General features: G+C 42.7%; 1 protein-coding gene across 1 annotated transcript in view; it reads left to right on the top strand.

Annotated features, from left to right (window-relative positions):
* The window catches only part of LOC137537100 (zinc finger protein 721-like), a 57,342-nt gene that overhangs the window by 16,809 nt on the left and 27,352 nt on the right, over nucleotides 1-13,181 (top strand). The window contains exon 4 of the mRNA XM_068259239.1: nucleotides 10,126-10,843. Coding sequence (XP_068115340.1) covers nucleotides 10,126-10,843 — 718 coding nt within the window. The remainder of the gene's footprint in view (nucleotides 1-10,125; nucleotides 10,844-13,181) is intronic.

Consider the following 13,181-nt stretch of genomic DNA (forward strand, 5'->3'; position numbering starts at 1 on the left):
GTCTGCTTTAATGTAACGATCTGCTAGTGTGTGGGAACAGTAGCAGACAAACAATATCAGAATGTAACGATCTGCCAGTGTATGAGGGCACAAGCTGATCGTTAATAATCAGACGTTCCCAACAGGGGAAATGTCTTACAGCCAGTGACAGCAGAAGGTAATACTGTCACTGGTACAGATGTATAGAATGGTCAACAATTCGGGTTGGTAACAGATCTGACAGATAAGGTATAAAATCGGCAGGCAAGATCAGAGTAAGTATTCAGGCAGAGGTCGGCAACAGATCAGATAGGCAAAGGTACAGAATCGTTAGACAAAAGAGTAGTAAGAGCAAGGCAGAGGTCAAATAATACAATCACAATAATATATATTTATTCCTGAGCTAGTGTGAAATCCCTGGGGTCCTGCCGGTTCAAAGCACACACGGATCTGACTAAGGTCTGAAGCCTTCACTGCGAAGTGTTAGCTAGAGCAGACAGTAAGCAAGTGTCAGCACAGCTCTTAAATAGCCCCGGTAAGCAGGCAACCACGCCCCTAAGCGGCTTGGCCAATCAGGAACCGGAGGTGGAGCCATGCATGTCAGCTGACAGGTGATCAGCTGACACGCTTCCTTAAAGTATAAGAAGGGCGTTGACGACAATGCATTTGTCCACCCTCATTTGCAGTCTGAGAATCATGCGGCCGAATCTCCGCATGAATGCTGCTGACACCATCCCTGACAATGCGGGCAGCCGCACCTGAAGTCCCAGATGCGCTGCCAGCGGAGGAAACCGCGATTGAACTGGTAAGCGCAGAATTACTGACATATGTAGTGTGTGTGTGTGTGTGTGTGTGTGTGTGTGTGTGTGTGTGTGTGTATGTATGTATGTGTATATATATATATATATATATATATATATATATATATATATATATACATACACACAGTGGCTTGCAAAAGTATTCGGCCCCCTTGAAGTTTTCCACATTTTGTCACATTACTGCCACAAACATGATTCAATTTTATTGGAATTCCACGTGAAAGACTGATACAAAGCGGTGTACACGTGAGAAGTGGAACGAAAATCATACATGATTCCAAACATTTTTTACAAATCAATAACTGCAAAGTGGGGTGTGCGTAATTATTCGGCCCCCTGAGTCAATACTTTGTAGATGTTACATAAAAGAACATGCACACCAGACAAAAGATGCTTTTAAATGCAATGCTTATTATTGAAAACTTGTACATAAACCCCGATAAACGGGCAGGATACAAACATAAACATATTAGCACAATTTTAACTGAACTTGTGCTAATATGTTTATGTTTGTATCCTGCCCGTTTATCGGGGTTTATGTACAAGTTTTCAATAATAAGCATTGCATTTAAAAGCATCTTTTGTCTGGTGTGCATGTTCTTTTATGTAACATTCATGTATTTTTATAACATTGCACCCTGCGTGATTAAGCATTGATCTATATAGTTTGATGGTCTATTTATATGGGTGTGCAGACCCTAATGTACATATACCTCAATACTTTGTAGAACCACCTTTTGCTGCAATTACAGCTGCCAGTCTTTTATGGTATGTCTCTACCAGCTTTGCACATCTAGAGACTGAAATCCTTGCCCATTCTTCTTTGCAAAACAGCTCCAGCTCAGTCAGATTAGATGGACAGCGTTTGTGAACAGCAGTTTTCAGATCTTGCTGCAGATTCTTGATTGGATTTAGATCTGGACTTTGACTGGGCCATTTTAACACATGGATATGTTTTGTTTTAAACCATTCCATTGTTGCCCTGGCTTTATGTTTAGGGTCATTGTCATGCTGGAAGGTGAACCTCCGCCCCAGTCTCAAGTCTTTTGCAGACTCCAAGAGGTTTTCTTCCAAGATTGCCCTGTATTTGGCTCCATCCATCTTCCTATCAACTTTGACCAGCTTCCCTGTTCCTGCTGAAGATAAGCACCCCCAGACCATGATGCTGCCACCACCATATTTGACAGTGGGGATGGTGTGTTCAGAGTGATTTGCAGTGTTAGTTTTCCGCCACACATAGTGTTTTGCATTTTGGCCAAAAAGTTCCATTTTGGTCTCTTCCGACCAGAGCACCTTCATCCACATGTTTGCTGTGTCCCCACATGGCTTGTGGCAAACTGCAAACGGGACTTCTTATGCTTTTCTGTTAACAATGGCTTTCTTCTTGTCACTCTTCCATAAGAGCCAACTTTGTGCAGTGCCCAACTAATAGTTGTCCTATGGACAGATTCCCCCACCAGAGCTGTAGATCTCTGCAACTCGTCCACAGTCACCATGGGCCTCTTGACTGCATTTCTGATCAGCGCTCTCCTTGTTCGGCCTGTGAGTTTAGGTGAACGGCCTTGTCTTGGTAGGTTTACAGTTGTGCCATACTCCTTCCATTTCTGAATGATCACTTGAACAGTGCTCTGTGGGATGTTCAAAGCTTTGGAAATCTTTTTGTAGCCTAAGCCTGCTTTAAATTTCTCAATAACTTTATCCCTGACCTGTCTGATGTGTTCTTTGGACTTCATGGTGTTGTTGCTCCCAAGATTCTCTTAGACAACCTCTCTGAGGCCGTCACAGAGCAGCTGTATTTGTACTGACATTAGATTACACACAGGTGCACTCTATTTAGTCATTAGCATTCATCAGGCAATGTGTATGGGCAACTGACTGCACTCAGACCAAAGGGGGCTGAATAATTACGCACATCCCACTCTGCAGTTATTCATTTGTAAAAAAATGTTTGGAATCATGTATGATTTTTGTTCCACTTCTCACGTGTACACCACTTTGTATTGGTCTTTCGCGTGGAATTCCAATAAAATTGATTCATGTTTGTGGCAGTAATGTGACAAAATGTGGAAAACTTCAAGGGGGCCAAATACTTTTGCGTGTGTGTGTGTGTGTGTGTTTATATTATTATTATTATTTATTGTATTTATAAAGCGCCAACATATTACGCAGCGCTGCACAATAGATAAATGGGTAACATACAGGTAGAACATACGGAACCTCACAACAAAACAAGATAATGCAAATGATTTAATAACAATACAGTGTCATAGGTCAAAATAGAGACTGTTCGAGTCTACAGGAGGGGTGGTTGTGAGTAAGATTGCATAATCAAGCTGGATACATTAGGGAGGAGGGCCCTGCCAGAGGCTTACAAATAAATATATATATATATAGATAGATAGATAGATAGATAGATAGATAGATAGATAGATAGATAGATAGATAGATAGATATATGTATGTATATATGTATATATATATATATATATATATATATATATACCTACATACATACATACATACATACATACATACATACATACATACATACATACCTGCATACAGTGGGATGCAAAAGTTTGGGCAACCTTGTTAATCATCCTGATTTTCCTGTATACATCGTTGCTTGTTATGATAAAAATTGTCAGTTAAATATATAATATAGGTCTAGGAGACGCACACAGTGATATTTGAGAAGCGAAGTGATGTTTATTGGATTTACAGAAAGTGCGCAATATTTGTTTGAATAAAATTAGGCAGGTGCAAAAATCAGTCACTGCTGTAATTTTATTGACTCCAAAACCTTTAGAACTAATTATTGTAACTCAAGTTGGCTTAGTAAGCTCAGCGATCCCTGACCTACATACACAGGGGAATCCAACTATGAGAGAGAGTATTTAAGGGGGTCAATTGTAAGTTTCCCTCCTCTTTTTTAATTTACTTTGAAGAGTAGCAACATAGAGGTCTCAAATCAACTCTCAAATGACCTGAAGACAAAGATTGGAATCGTCAAACAACAGAGGCGCCAACAAGCATAAAATATTTAAAAACTGTTTAAAAAGGAGGGATGTAGGTGGACTCACCTCCCTCGAGTAAAGACCAGCCAATGAGCCGTTGATAAACTGTATTGTTTATTGGGGATTCTCCACTTGGAAAATCCCCAATAAATAATACAGTTGTTTATCAACGGCTCATTGGCTGGTCTTTACTCGAGGGAGGTGAGTCCACCTACATCCCTCCTTTTTAAACAGTTTTTAAATATTTTATGCTTGTTGGCGCCTCTGTTGTTTGACAATTCCATTGATAAAGTCCACCCTGGGTGGAGGGGTGCATCCCCATTTGTTTTTCCTGTCTACAGAGAGCGACATTTTAATACCTGAGTGGGGTCAGGTTATAATTCTCCCCACCTGCAGTTCCAGTGGTTGCCTGTGTGGTAACCTAACTTTGTGAGTGTATCAACCATCGATTTACATTTGTTTCAATTTATCCTGACATACTACACCATATCGGGCTCTCGGTCTCATTTGTGTTTTTCATAAGCTGAAGACAAAGATTGTTCACCTTCATGGTTTAGGGTAAGTATACAGAAAGCTGTCTCAGAGATTTCAGCTGTCTGTTTCCACAGTTAAGGCTCGAATGGCAGACCAAGAAAAATCTCAAATAGACAGAAGCGACGAATGGTGAGAACAGTCAGTCAACCCACAGACCAGCACCAAAGACCTACAACATCATCTAGCTGCAGATGGAGTCACTGTGCATCGTTCAACCATTCGGCGCACTTTACACAAGCAGATGCAGTATGCGAGAGTGATGCAGAGGAAGCCTTTTCTCTGCCCACAGCACAGAGTCTCTTGAAGAATGCTAAAGCACGTTTGGACAAGCCAGTTTCATTTTGGAATAAGGTGCTGTGGACTGATTGAGTTATTTAGGCATTACAAGGGGCGTAATGCATGGAGGAAAAAGAACACAGCATTCCAAGAAAAACACCTGCTACCTATAGTAAAATATGGTGGTGGTTCCATCATGGTGTGGGGCTGTGTGGCCAGTGCAGGGACTTGGGAATCTTGTCAAAATTGAGAGACGCATGGATTCCACTCATTATCAGCAGATTCTGGAGACCAATGTCCAGTAATCGGTGACAAAGCTGAAGCTGCGCCGGGGCTGGATCTTTCAACAAGACAACAACCCTAAACACTGCTCAAAATCCACTAAGGCATTCATGCAGAAGAACAAATACAATGTTCTGGAATGGCCATCTCAGTCCCCAGACCTGACTATACAGTGGGATGCGAAAGTTTGGGCAACCTTGTTAATTGTCATGATTTTCCTGTATAAATCGTTGGTTGTTACGATAAAAAATGTCAGTTAAATATATCCTATAGGAGACACACACAGTGATATTTGAAAAGTGAAATGAAGTTTATTGGATTTACAGAACGTGTGCAATAATTGTTTGAATAAAATTAGGCAGGTGCATAAATTTGGGCACCACAAAAAAGAAATGAAATCAATATTTAGTATATCCTCATTTTGGAGAAATGACAGCCTCTAAATGCTTCCTGTAGGTTCCAATGAGAGTCTGGATTCTGGTTGAAGGTATTTTGGACCATTCCTCTTTACAAAACATCTTTAGCATCAATAATTTACATTGAAATGAAACAAGTTTGAGGCTTGTGCCATTAACAGTGTAAGAATGGCAGCAATGAAATATTCCCCTTGAAATCTAATAGGTGAAATTTGATTGGCTGCTGCTGTGATGAGTGTCAGGTTATCACAAGTTCTGTGATATGGTGCCGAACAAAGGTGTAGAGTTGTTGCCCATAGCAACCAACAAATATTTATCACAATGGTAACACAAAAATAAGTCATTCTGCATCTGAATGAATGAAATATTCTTATTAAATACTTCATTGTTTACATAGTTGGAAGTGCTGAAAATAAAGTTGCATAGAAATTATAAATGGAAATCAAATTATCAACCCATGGAGGTCAGGATTTGGAGTCATACTCAAAATTAAAGTGGAAAAAACACTACAGGGTGATGAAGTATAAATGAGGCTCAGTAGTGTGAGTGGCCTTCACGTGCCTGTATGACCTCCCTACAAAGCCTGGGCAGGCTCCTGATGAGGTGGCAGATGGTCTCCTGAGGGATCGCCTCCTAGACCTGCACTAAAGTATCCACCAACTCCTGGACAGTCTGTGGTGCAACAATTGTGTGTTGGTGCATGGAGCAAGACATTGGCCTCGATTCGTGAAGTGTTACCGAATGATTTATCGAACGTTTGGTAATTTAGCACTATCACTTTGCGGAAGTTAGTATTCATGAATAGCATTGCATGTCAATATCATGCGTGCGGTGTTCTGGCGGTAATAGTGTGGTAATTATGCTGTCAATTTTCCAAAACTGGTATTTAAAAAGCAGAAAGGGGGCGTGTCAGGGCGGTAAATTCCTAGTGCAATATCGCCTGCACTGCCCTGTCGTTATTTATGTTTCTGCTGTCGGTGTATTTAACGGGAACCTGAACTGAGTAAAATTATTTAAAATAAACGCATGATGTAGCTGCAAATGAATATTACATAGTTACCTCGCCGTCATTTCCTCTCAGAAGCTCACCATTTTCTTCTTACAGTGATCTCTTCTAGTTCTGACAAGATTGTCAGAACTGATATATACCAGTTGCTGTCAGTTATATATCAGCTGCTGTCCGTAACAACTGATGTGCCAGGTAATGTCCATGTTTCCCTATGGTTCAAGTGGGCGATATTACAGTTTAACAGTGTGCTGACCAGGAAGCTGTTATGGGGTAATGGCCATTTTTTTGGATGACGTGCTTTATTTTTACTTTTCTTTTTCAGTTCAGGTTCTTTTTAAATTGCCCACAATGCACCTTCCTTACCCACAATGCACTTTGAAAACGGCTTGTATTCGCTAAAAGATCGCTAGTGTTGATATTTACCACACGCTAACAGCATGCTTACCACATCATTACCGAACACTAGCGATCTTTTAACGAACAACTGCCGACAACTAAAAAAAAAATGCTGAATACTATTAAGCATTCGGTAAATTTTGCATGTGGTAAATTAACGAACAGCAAATTTTTACAGCAAACTGTTTGATGAATCGAGGCCATTATTATGTCCCAGATGTGCTCATTGGATTCAGGTATGGGGATCTGGCTGGCCAGTCCATAGCAAGAACTTGAAAATTGCGCAAAAGGTGGATCAGCGCAACACCAGGCCGCCTCCGAATGGCCTCCAATCAGAGATGCGCTGAGCCCCCCCAGGAACTACAAACGCACCTTGAACCCAAACAGAAGTTCTACATATACACCAAAAGCGTGGCTGTTAAGTGGGAGCAGCTGACCAAAAACGAATTAAATTAGTACATAGCAAGGTATTGAGCAGCGCTACTTAAAAACAGACTAGTGCCTACCTGCAAAAGAGTGCAAGCCCCACTTGTGGGGTCGAATACACACCTAGCATACACATGACCTGTCTACCACTGGAGAGGATGTTGGTTTCCTGTAACAGCTTGCATGCAACCTATTAAATACTCGTCCCTCCCACAGCGAAGAAGTCAATCCTCCATGGGAGGGGCCTAACACTAACTAAATCCTAACCTATGTATATGCATAGCCTGGGTGCGCTACCAAATAAAATTGAAAAATTGAAAATTGCGCAATAGGTGGATCAGCGCAACACCAGGCCGCCTCCGAATGGCCTCCAATCAGAGATGCGCTGAGCCCCCCCAGGAACTACAAACGCACCTTGAACCCAAACAGAAGCTCTGCATATACACCAAAAGCATGGCTGTTAAGTGGGAGCAGCTGACCAAAAACAAATTAAATTAGTACATAGCAAAGAAATGAGCAGCGCTACTTGGCCTGCCTAGGGAAATGTATTAAAAAAACAAAACAAAAAACAACCAAATAAATAAATAGAAAAACATCCCAGCAGCGATCAGAGCCCACCAACAGAAAGCTCTGTTGGTGGGCAGAATGGGGGGGGGGGGGCTTTATTTGTGTGCTGCATGGTATGGCTCTGCAGCAAGTTTCTTAAGCTGCAGAGCACTAAATAGTAAAAAATAGCCTGGGGGGGGTAAGCCTATGGTCCTAAAGTGGTTAAAGAAGTTCCAAGGCCAGGCATTCAATCTATGTTTTACTCATCTGGAGCTTCCTCCAGCCCCAGAGGAGGAGGACAGGCGCTGCGGCGAGGGACTGGAATGGCTGCTAGGGGCTGTAGGAAGACCCAGGTGAGTAAAACATAGATTGTATGCCTGGCCTTTGAAGTCCTTTAATGCACAAAGCAACGGCAACATTGCTGTATAGAGATGGTGCATGGCAATATTACATTATGGTATTAGCACCACCCCCAGTACTCAAATACACCAAATGTTGCTACAGTGATGCACATTAGCAGCACATGCTGGTAGTAAGGGTAATATTGCCGTGTGCTGTCTGTGTAGAACAACATTACCGCAAGTTACTGCACCAACCCCAACATTCCCAAAACAACTCCCACTTCTGAAATTGCCTTCGCAAATTCCTAAAACTAACAGACATCCAACAGATTGCATGCACCTGCCAATTGGGTGGATGCAAAATACAGTACATATCAATTAGCAGATACATTCAGAAATCAGCCCTGAAGTTCAATGTAAAAAGCTAAGGCTTGGTTCACACTGGATCGCAACAGATGCAAATGGATCCAATGTTAACCTATGCATCCGTTCACATTGATCCGTTCAAACGGATTTGTTCCATACGATCCACTGAACGGACCGCAAGTTGGTGTTGCAGCAATTTTTCCAGACCGCTGAATGAAAAAGAACACTGAAGCGATGCGATGGGGACAGTGAGAAATGGGTGCTTTTAATCACACTGGCTAAGAAAAAGACCGTTCTAGTCAGCAAAAATCTAGTTTGGTGATGGAGGTCTGGGGGGATATGGGGAAACCGCACTAAACTGACAGACTTGAATTAGACCGGAAATGCATCTATTAAAAATGGAAATCGGAACTATTTTTACGGATTTGTCTCACCATAAAGTGCCAGTGTGAACTGGCCCTTATTCATTTAGTTAAACACCCCCCCCCCCTCCCACACACACACACACCGACACACACACTGACACACACACACACCGACACACACACACACACACACCGACACACAGACACACCGACACACACACATACTGACACATACACACACATACACACACACCCCGACACATACACACACACACCGACACCGACACACACACACACACACCGACACACACACACACACATACCGACACACACACACATACCGACACATACCGACACACACACACATACCGACACACACATATACACACACACACACCGACACACACAGACACCGACACACACACACACACACGTACTGACACACACACACACACACACGTACTGACACACACACACACACTCATACCGACACACACACATAGACACACACATACCGACACATACACACACACACACACACATAGACACACACACTCACACACACTGACACATATAGACACACACACATACCGACACATACACTCACATAGACACAAACATACCGACACATAAACACACACAGACACACACATACCGACACATACACACACATAGACACACACATACCGACACATACACACACACTGACACACACTCATAGACACACACACACATAGATAAAAATACATAAGTCAAAGACTGTAACAAACTTGCCACTGGAGGTGTAAAGTGAGAGTGGAGACAACTGTGTCAGCTGGTAACACTTCAATAGTTGCAGAGCATATAAAGGGGTTGATGCACTAAACTGCAGTACTGCTTCTGTGACTGTGTGGGCACTCGTGCCCGTGCGTCCATGTCATCTGGTGCATACTGCGCCTGCGCACAACTGCTTTACAGGCCTAGTACAGGCCGGATAAGAGCCAACCTGCCGGCGGGTCGCCAATCAGTATGTGAGGCTGGCAGAACACCCAGGAGGACTGGGGCATAGCAATGCTCACTTTACTCAAGTATAGCAGGTACCACAAATAGCCTAACTCACAGAAAACCTGCTGGCAGAAGTAAAGCTAATATTGCCATGTGCTTGCCTACACACAGCAATATTAACCCGTGTGCTGTCTGTGCACAACAACGTTATCGCAAGTTACACTACCAGTACAACCCGTGGTACACGCTGCCGACAGTAAGGATAATATTGCCGTGTGCTGTCTGTTCACATCAACATTACTGCATGTTAGTGCATTAACACATCTGTGTTCACAATTTTAATAATTACTTTTTTTTTGTGCATTTAGGGTGGAGAACTGATACATGTAAACACGGAGGTTATAAAGGAAGTAGAAATGTATGTGAGGAGTGATCAGCAGTCTGTGGAGGAGGGTGACATGATGAGGACAATTAAAGAGGAAGAAGAGACGTACGTGAGGAGTGATCAGCAGTCTGTGGAGGAGGGTGACAGGATGGGGACAATTAAAGAGGAAGAAGAGAAATATGTGAGGACTGATCAGCAGTCTATGGAGGAGGGTGACATGATGAGGACAATTAAAGAGGAAGAAGAGACGTATGTGAGGAGTGATCAGCAGTCTGTGGAGGAGGGTGACATGATGAGGACAATTAAAGAGGAAGAAGAGGAGACGTATGTGAGGAGTGATCAGCGGTCTATGGAGGAGGGTGACATGATGAGGACAAGTAAAGAGGAAGAAGAGACATATGTGAGGAGTGATCAGCGGTCTATGGAGGAGGGTGACATGAGGAGGACAACTAAAGAGGAAGAAGAAGAGACATATATGAGGAGTGATCAGCGGTCTAAGGGGGGCTTGATAATAAGAGTGATTAAAGAAGAGGAGACGTATGTGAGGAGTGATCAGCAGTCTACAGAGGAGGGTGACAGGATGAGGACAATAAAAGAGGAAGAAGAAGAGACCTATGTGAGGAGTGATCAGCAGTCTATGGAGGAGGGTGACATGATGCGGAGATATAAGCAGGAAGACAATATTACAGGGATGAGCATTGGTGAGTGATAAATATTTGATATTCAAAAGACTTATTAGAATAACAAATATGTGGAATTACCAATATTCTGTTACTGCTATTTTGCAGCCAAGGGGCCTGATTTATAAAGCATATTGTAGAGAGAACAGAGGCGCCAAAAGAATAAAAGCATATATCTAAAAGTTCTAAAATTCTTAGGGAGGCGGTGGTGGACGCTCCGCCTCAAAGTAGACAGGATACTGTAGATACCCGTGAAACGCGTTAAACTGTTTGTTGGAGTATATAAATACATTTTCTTGTATCTAAATCTACAGTATCCTGTCTACTTTGGGGAGGTGCGTCCACCACCTCCTCCCTAAGAATTTTATAACTTTTAGATATATGCTTTTATTCTTTTGGCGCCTCTGTTCTCTCCACAATATCGTTGTCCAGCCCTGGTGGAGGGGTCGAATCCCCTTCTCCTATCTACAGAGAGCGACATCTTAATCCTGAGTGAGGACAGGACTAATCTCCTCGCTTGCCTACACAGTGGTTGCCTGTACGGTGACCCTGTCTTGTGAGTTTATCCGTTATATATCCGCCTCTCAACTTACTACACTATATTGGGCTCTCTGTGTTGCTTTTTTTCCCCTGATTCATAAAGCAGCACAGCGTAATGATCCGTTGTGCGCTCTATGCACACCTTACATAGCAGTGCTCGCTGCCATGCAAGGAGAGTGCCTTCCTTAGTTACACACATTGCTTCCCTAGGCAGCGAGCGCTGCTATGTAAGGTGTGCATAGGGCACACTAGGGGTCATTAATCTGCGCTGCTATAGCAGTGCAGCTTGATGAATCAGGCCTAATATTCCTTGTTAGGAAAAGGTGGGGAGAAAGGCTGCGCATCCCTAAACACATGTTGCAATTGAATGGTTAATCGCATAGGCATACACCGCCTCTGCCAGACTGAAAAATGCATGCCCTGCATCCAAGACAAGTGCTAACATTTATTAAACTAGGAGGAACTTTAGCTTCCAATATGGTTTGCATGCAAAGTGTATTATACTAGACACTTGCGCCACGGTGAGGCAAACCTCCGGGCAAGTGACCTAACCTAAATTTAAAACCTTGCGAGCAGCTAAGCAAAAAAGAAATGTGTAACTTACATTTTGTAGAACAGCAAGGGGAACGCCAGCGCATACCACTAAGTCTGCATCTGAAATGACCACCAGCTCAGTGTGCAGCACCTAAATAGATTTTCTGCACACTTCACATTCAATTCAGATGCAAATCATATGCAAATCTGCTACTACTTATCATGCAAACAGGAAACTCAGGAGGAGGGGCTGGGAGCAGCTAACCTGACAGTTACATAGTTACAAAGTTTAGGGATGCACAGCCTTTCCCCCCACCTTTTCTTAACTTTGCAACTATGTAACTGTCAGGTTAGCTGCTCCCAGCCCCTCCTCCTGAGTTTCCTGTCTGCATGATAAGTAGTAGCAGATTTGCATCTGAATTGAATGCGAAGTGTGCAGAAAATCTATTTAGGTGCTGCACACTGAGCTGGTGGTCATTTCGGATGCAGCCTTGGTGGTGTGCGCTGGCGTTCCCCTCGCTAATATTCCTTGTGCCTTTTTTGCATAGCCGTGCATAGAGCACCTTGATATTTTATTGCACTTGAGTTTTGGCGTGTATATAAGGATAATGCAACTTTCTTGCAGGTAAATCCCAGTAAAATCAACAATTCTGATGATCCTCAGTGTGGCTGATTACTTTTCACCATCTGTTGTACAGAAGGGTGCTGCAGAGTTCCACTGTTGTTACTCCTCGGGGGGGAAACTGGAAATGTAAACAAATGATGGTGCAGAATGTTGTAGATTAGGAGGAGTGGTCACCAACACTCAGGAGTGACTAAGTGATAGCTCCGCCCACAATAGTAGGGACCACCGTGAACCAACTGCAGCCAACTGTTGTGCCAATACCAATGAAGTATCACTGCTGACTGCACGGGGATAACACAATCTGCTCACCAGAACAATGGCAGAAATAAACGTATATGTTAAACTCCAGGTCCCTTCCTCAGACTGTTAGGCATTGCATGATTTTTATATCCATACATGTGAACCAAACACCATTTTTACAACCCAAGGCATCTCAATAGCACATTTAATATACATGTGAAAAATGTGGCTCATTAATAAAAAAATAATTTTACCTTTTTTTTACATTTAAAAGTTTAGCCGATGGTTTTATTAGGGTTTTTTCACACGCATGTTTTGCTGGCATTGTATGCAGCGTTTTAAAAGTAACATTTTTAGGGATCTACTGCCATCCCATGCAAGTGAAAGGGAGCGTTTAGTACAAGCTTTCATGAAAGCCTG

This window comes from Hyperolius riggenbachi, chromosome 10 (genome assembly GCF_040937935.1).
Source record: "Hyperolius riggenbachi isolate aHypRig1 chromosome 10, aHypRig1.pri, whole genome shotgun sequence".
Classification (NCBI taxonomy): Eukaryota; Metazoa; Chordata; class Amphibia; order Anura; family Hyperoliidae; genus Hyperolius; species Hyperolius riggenbachi.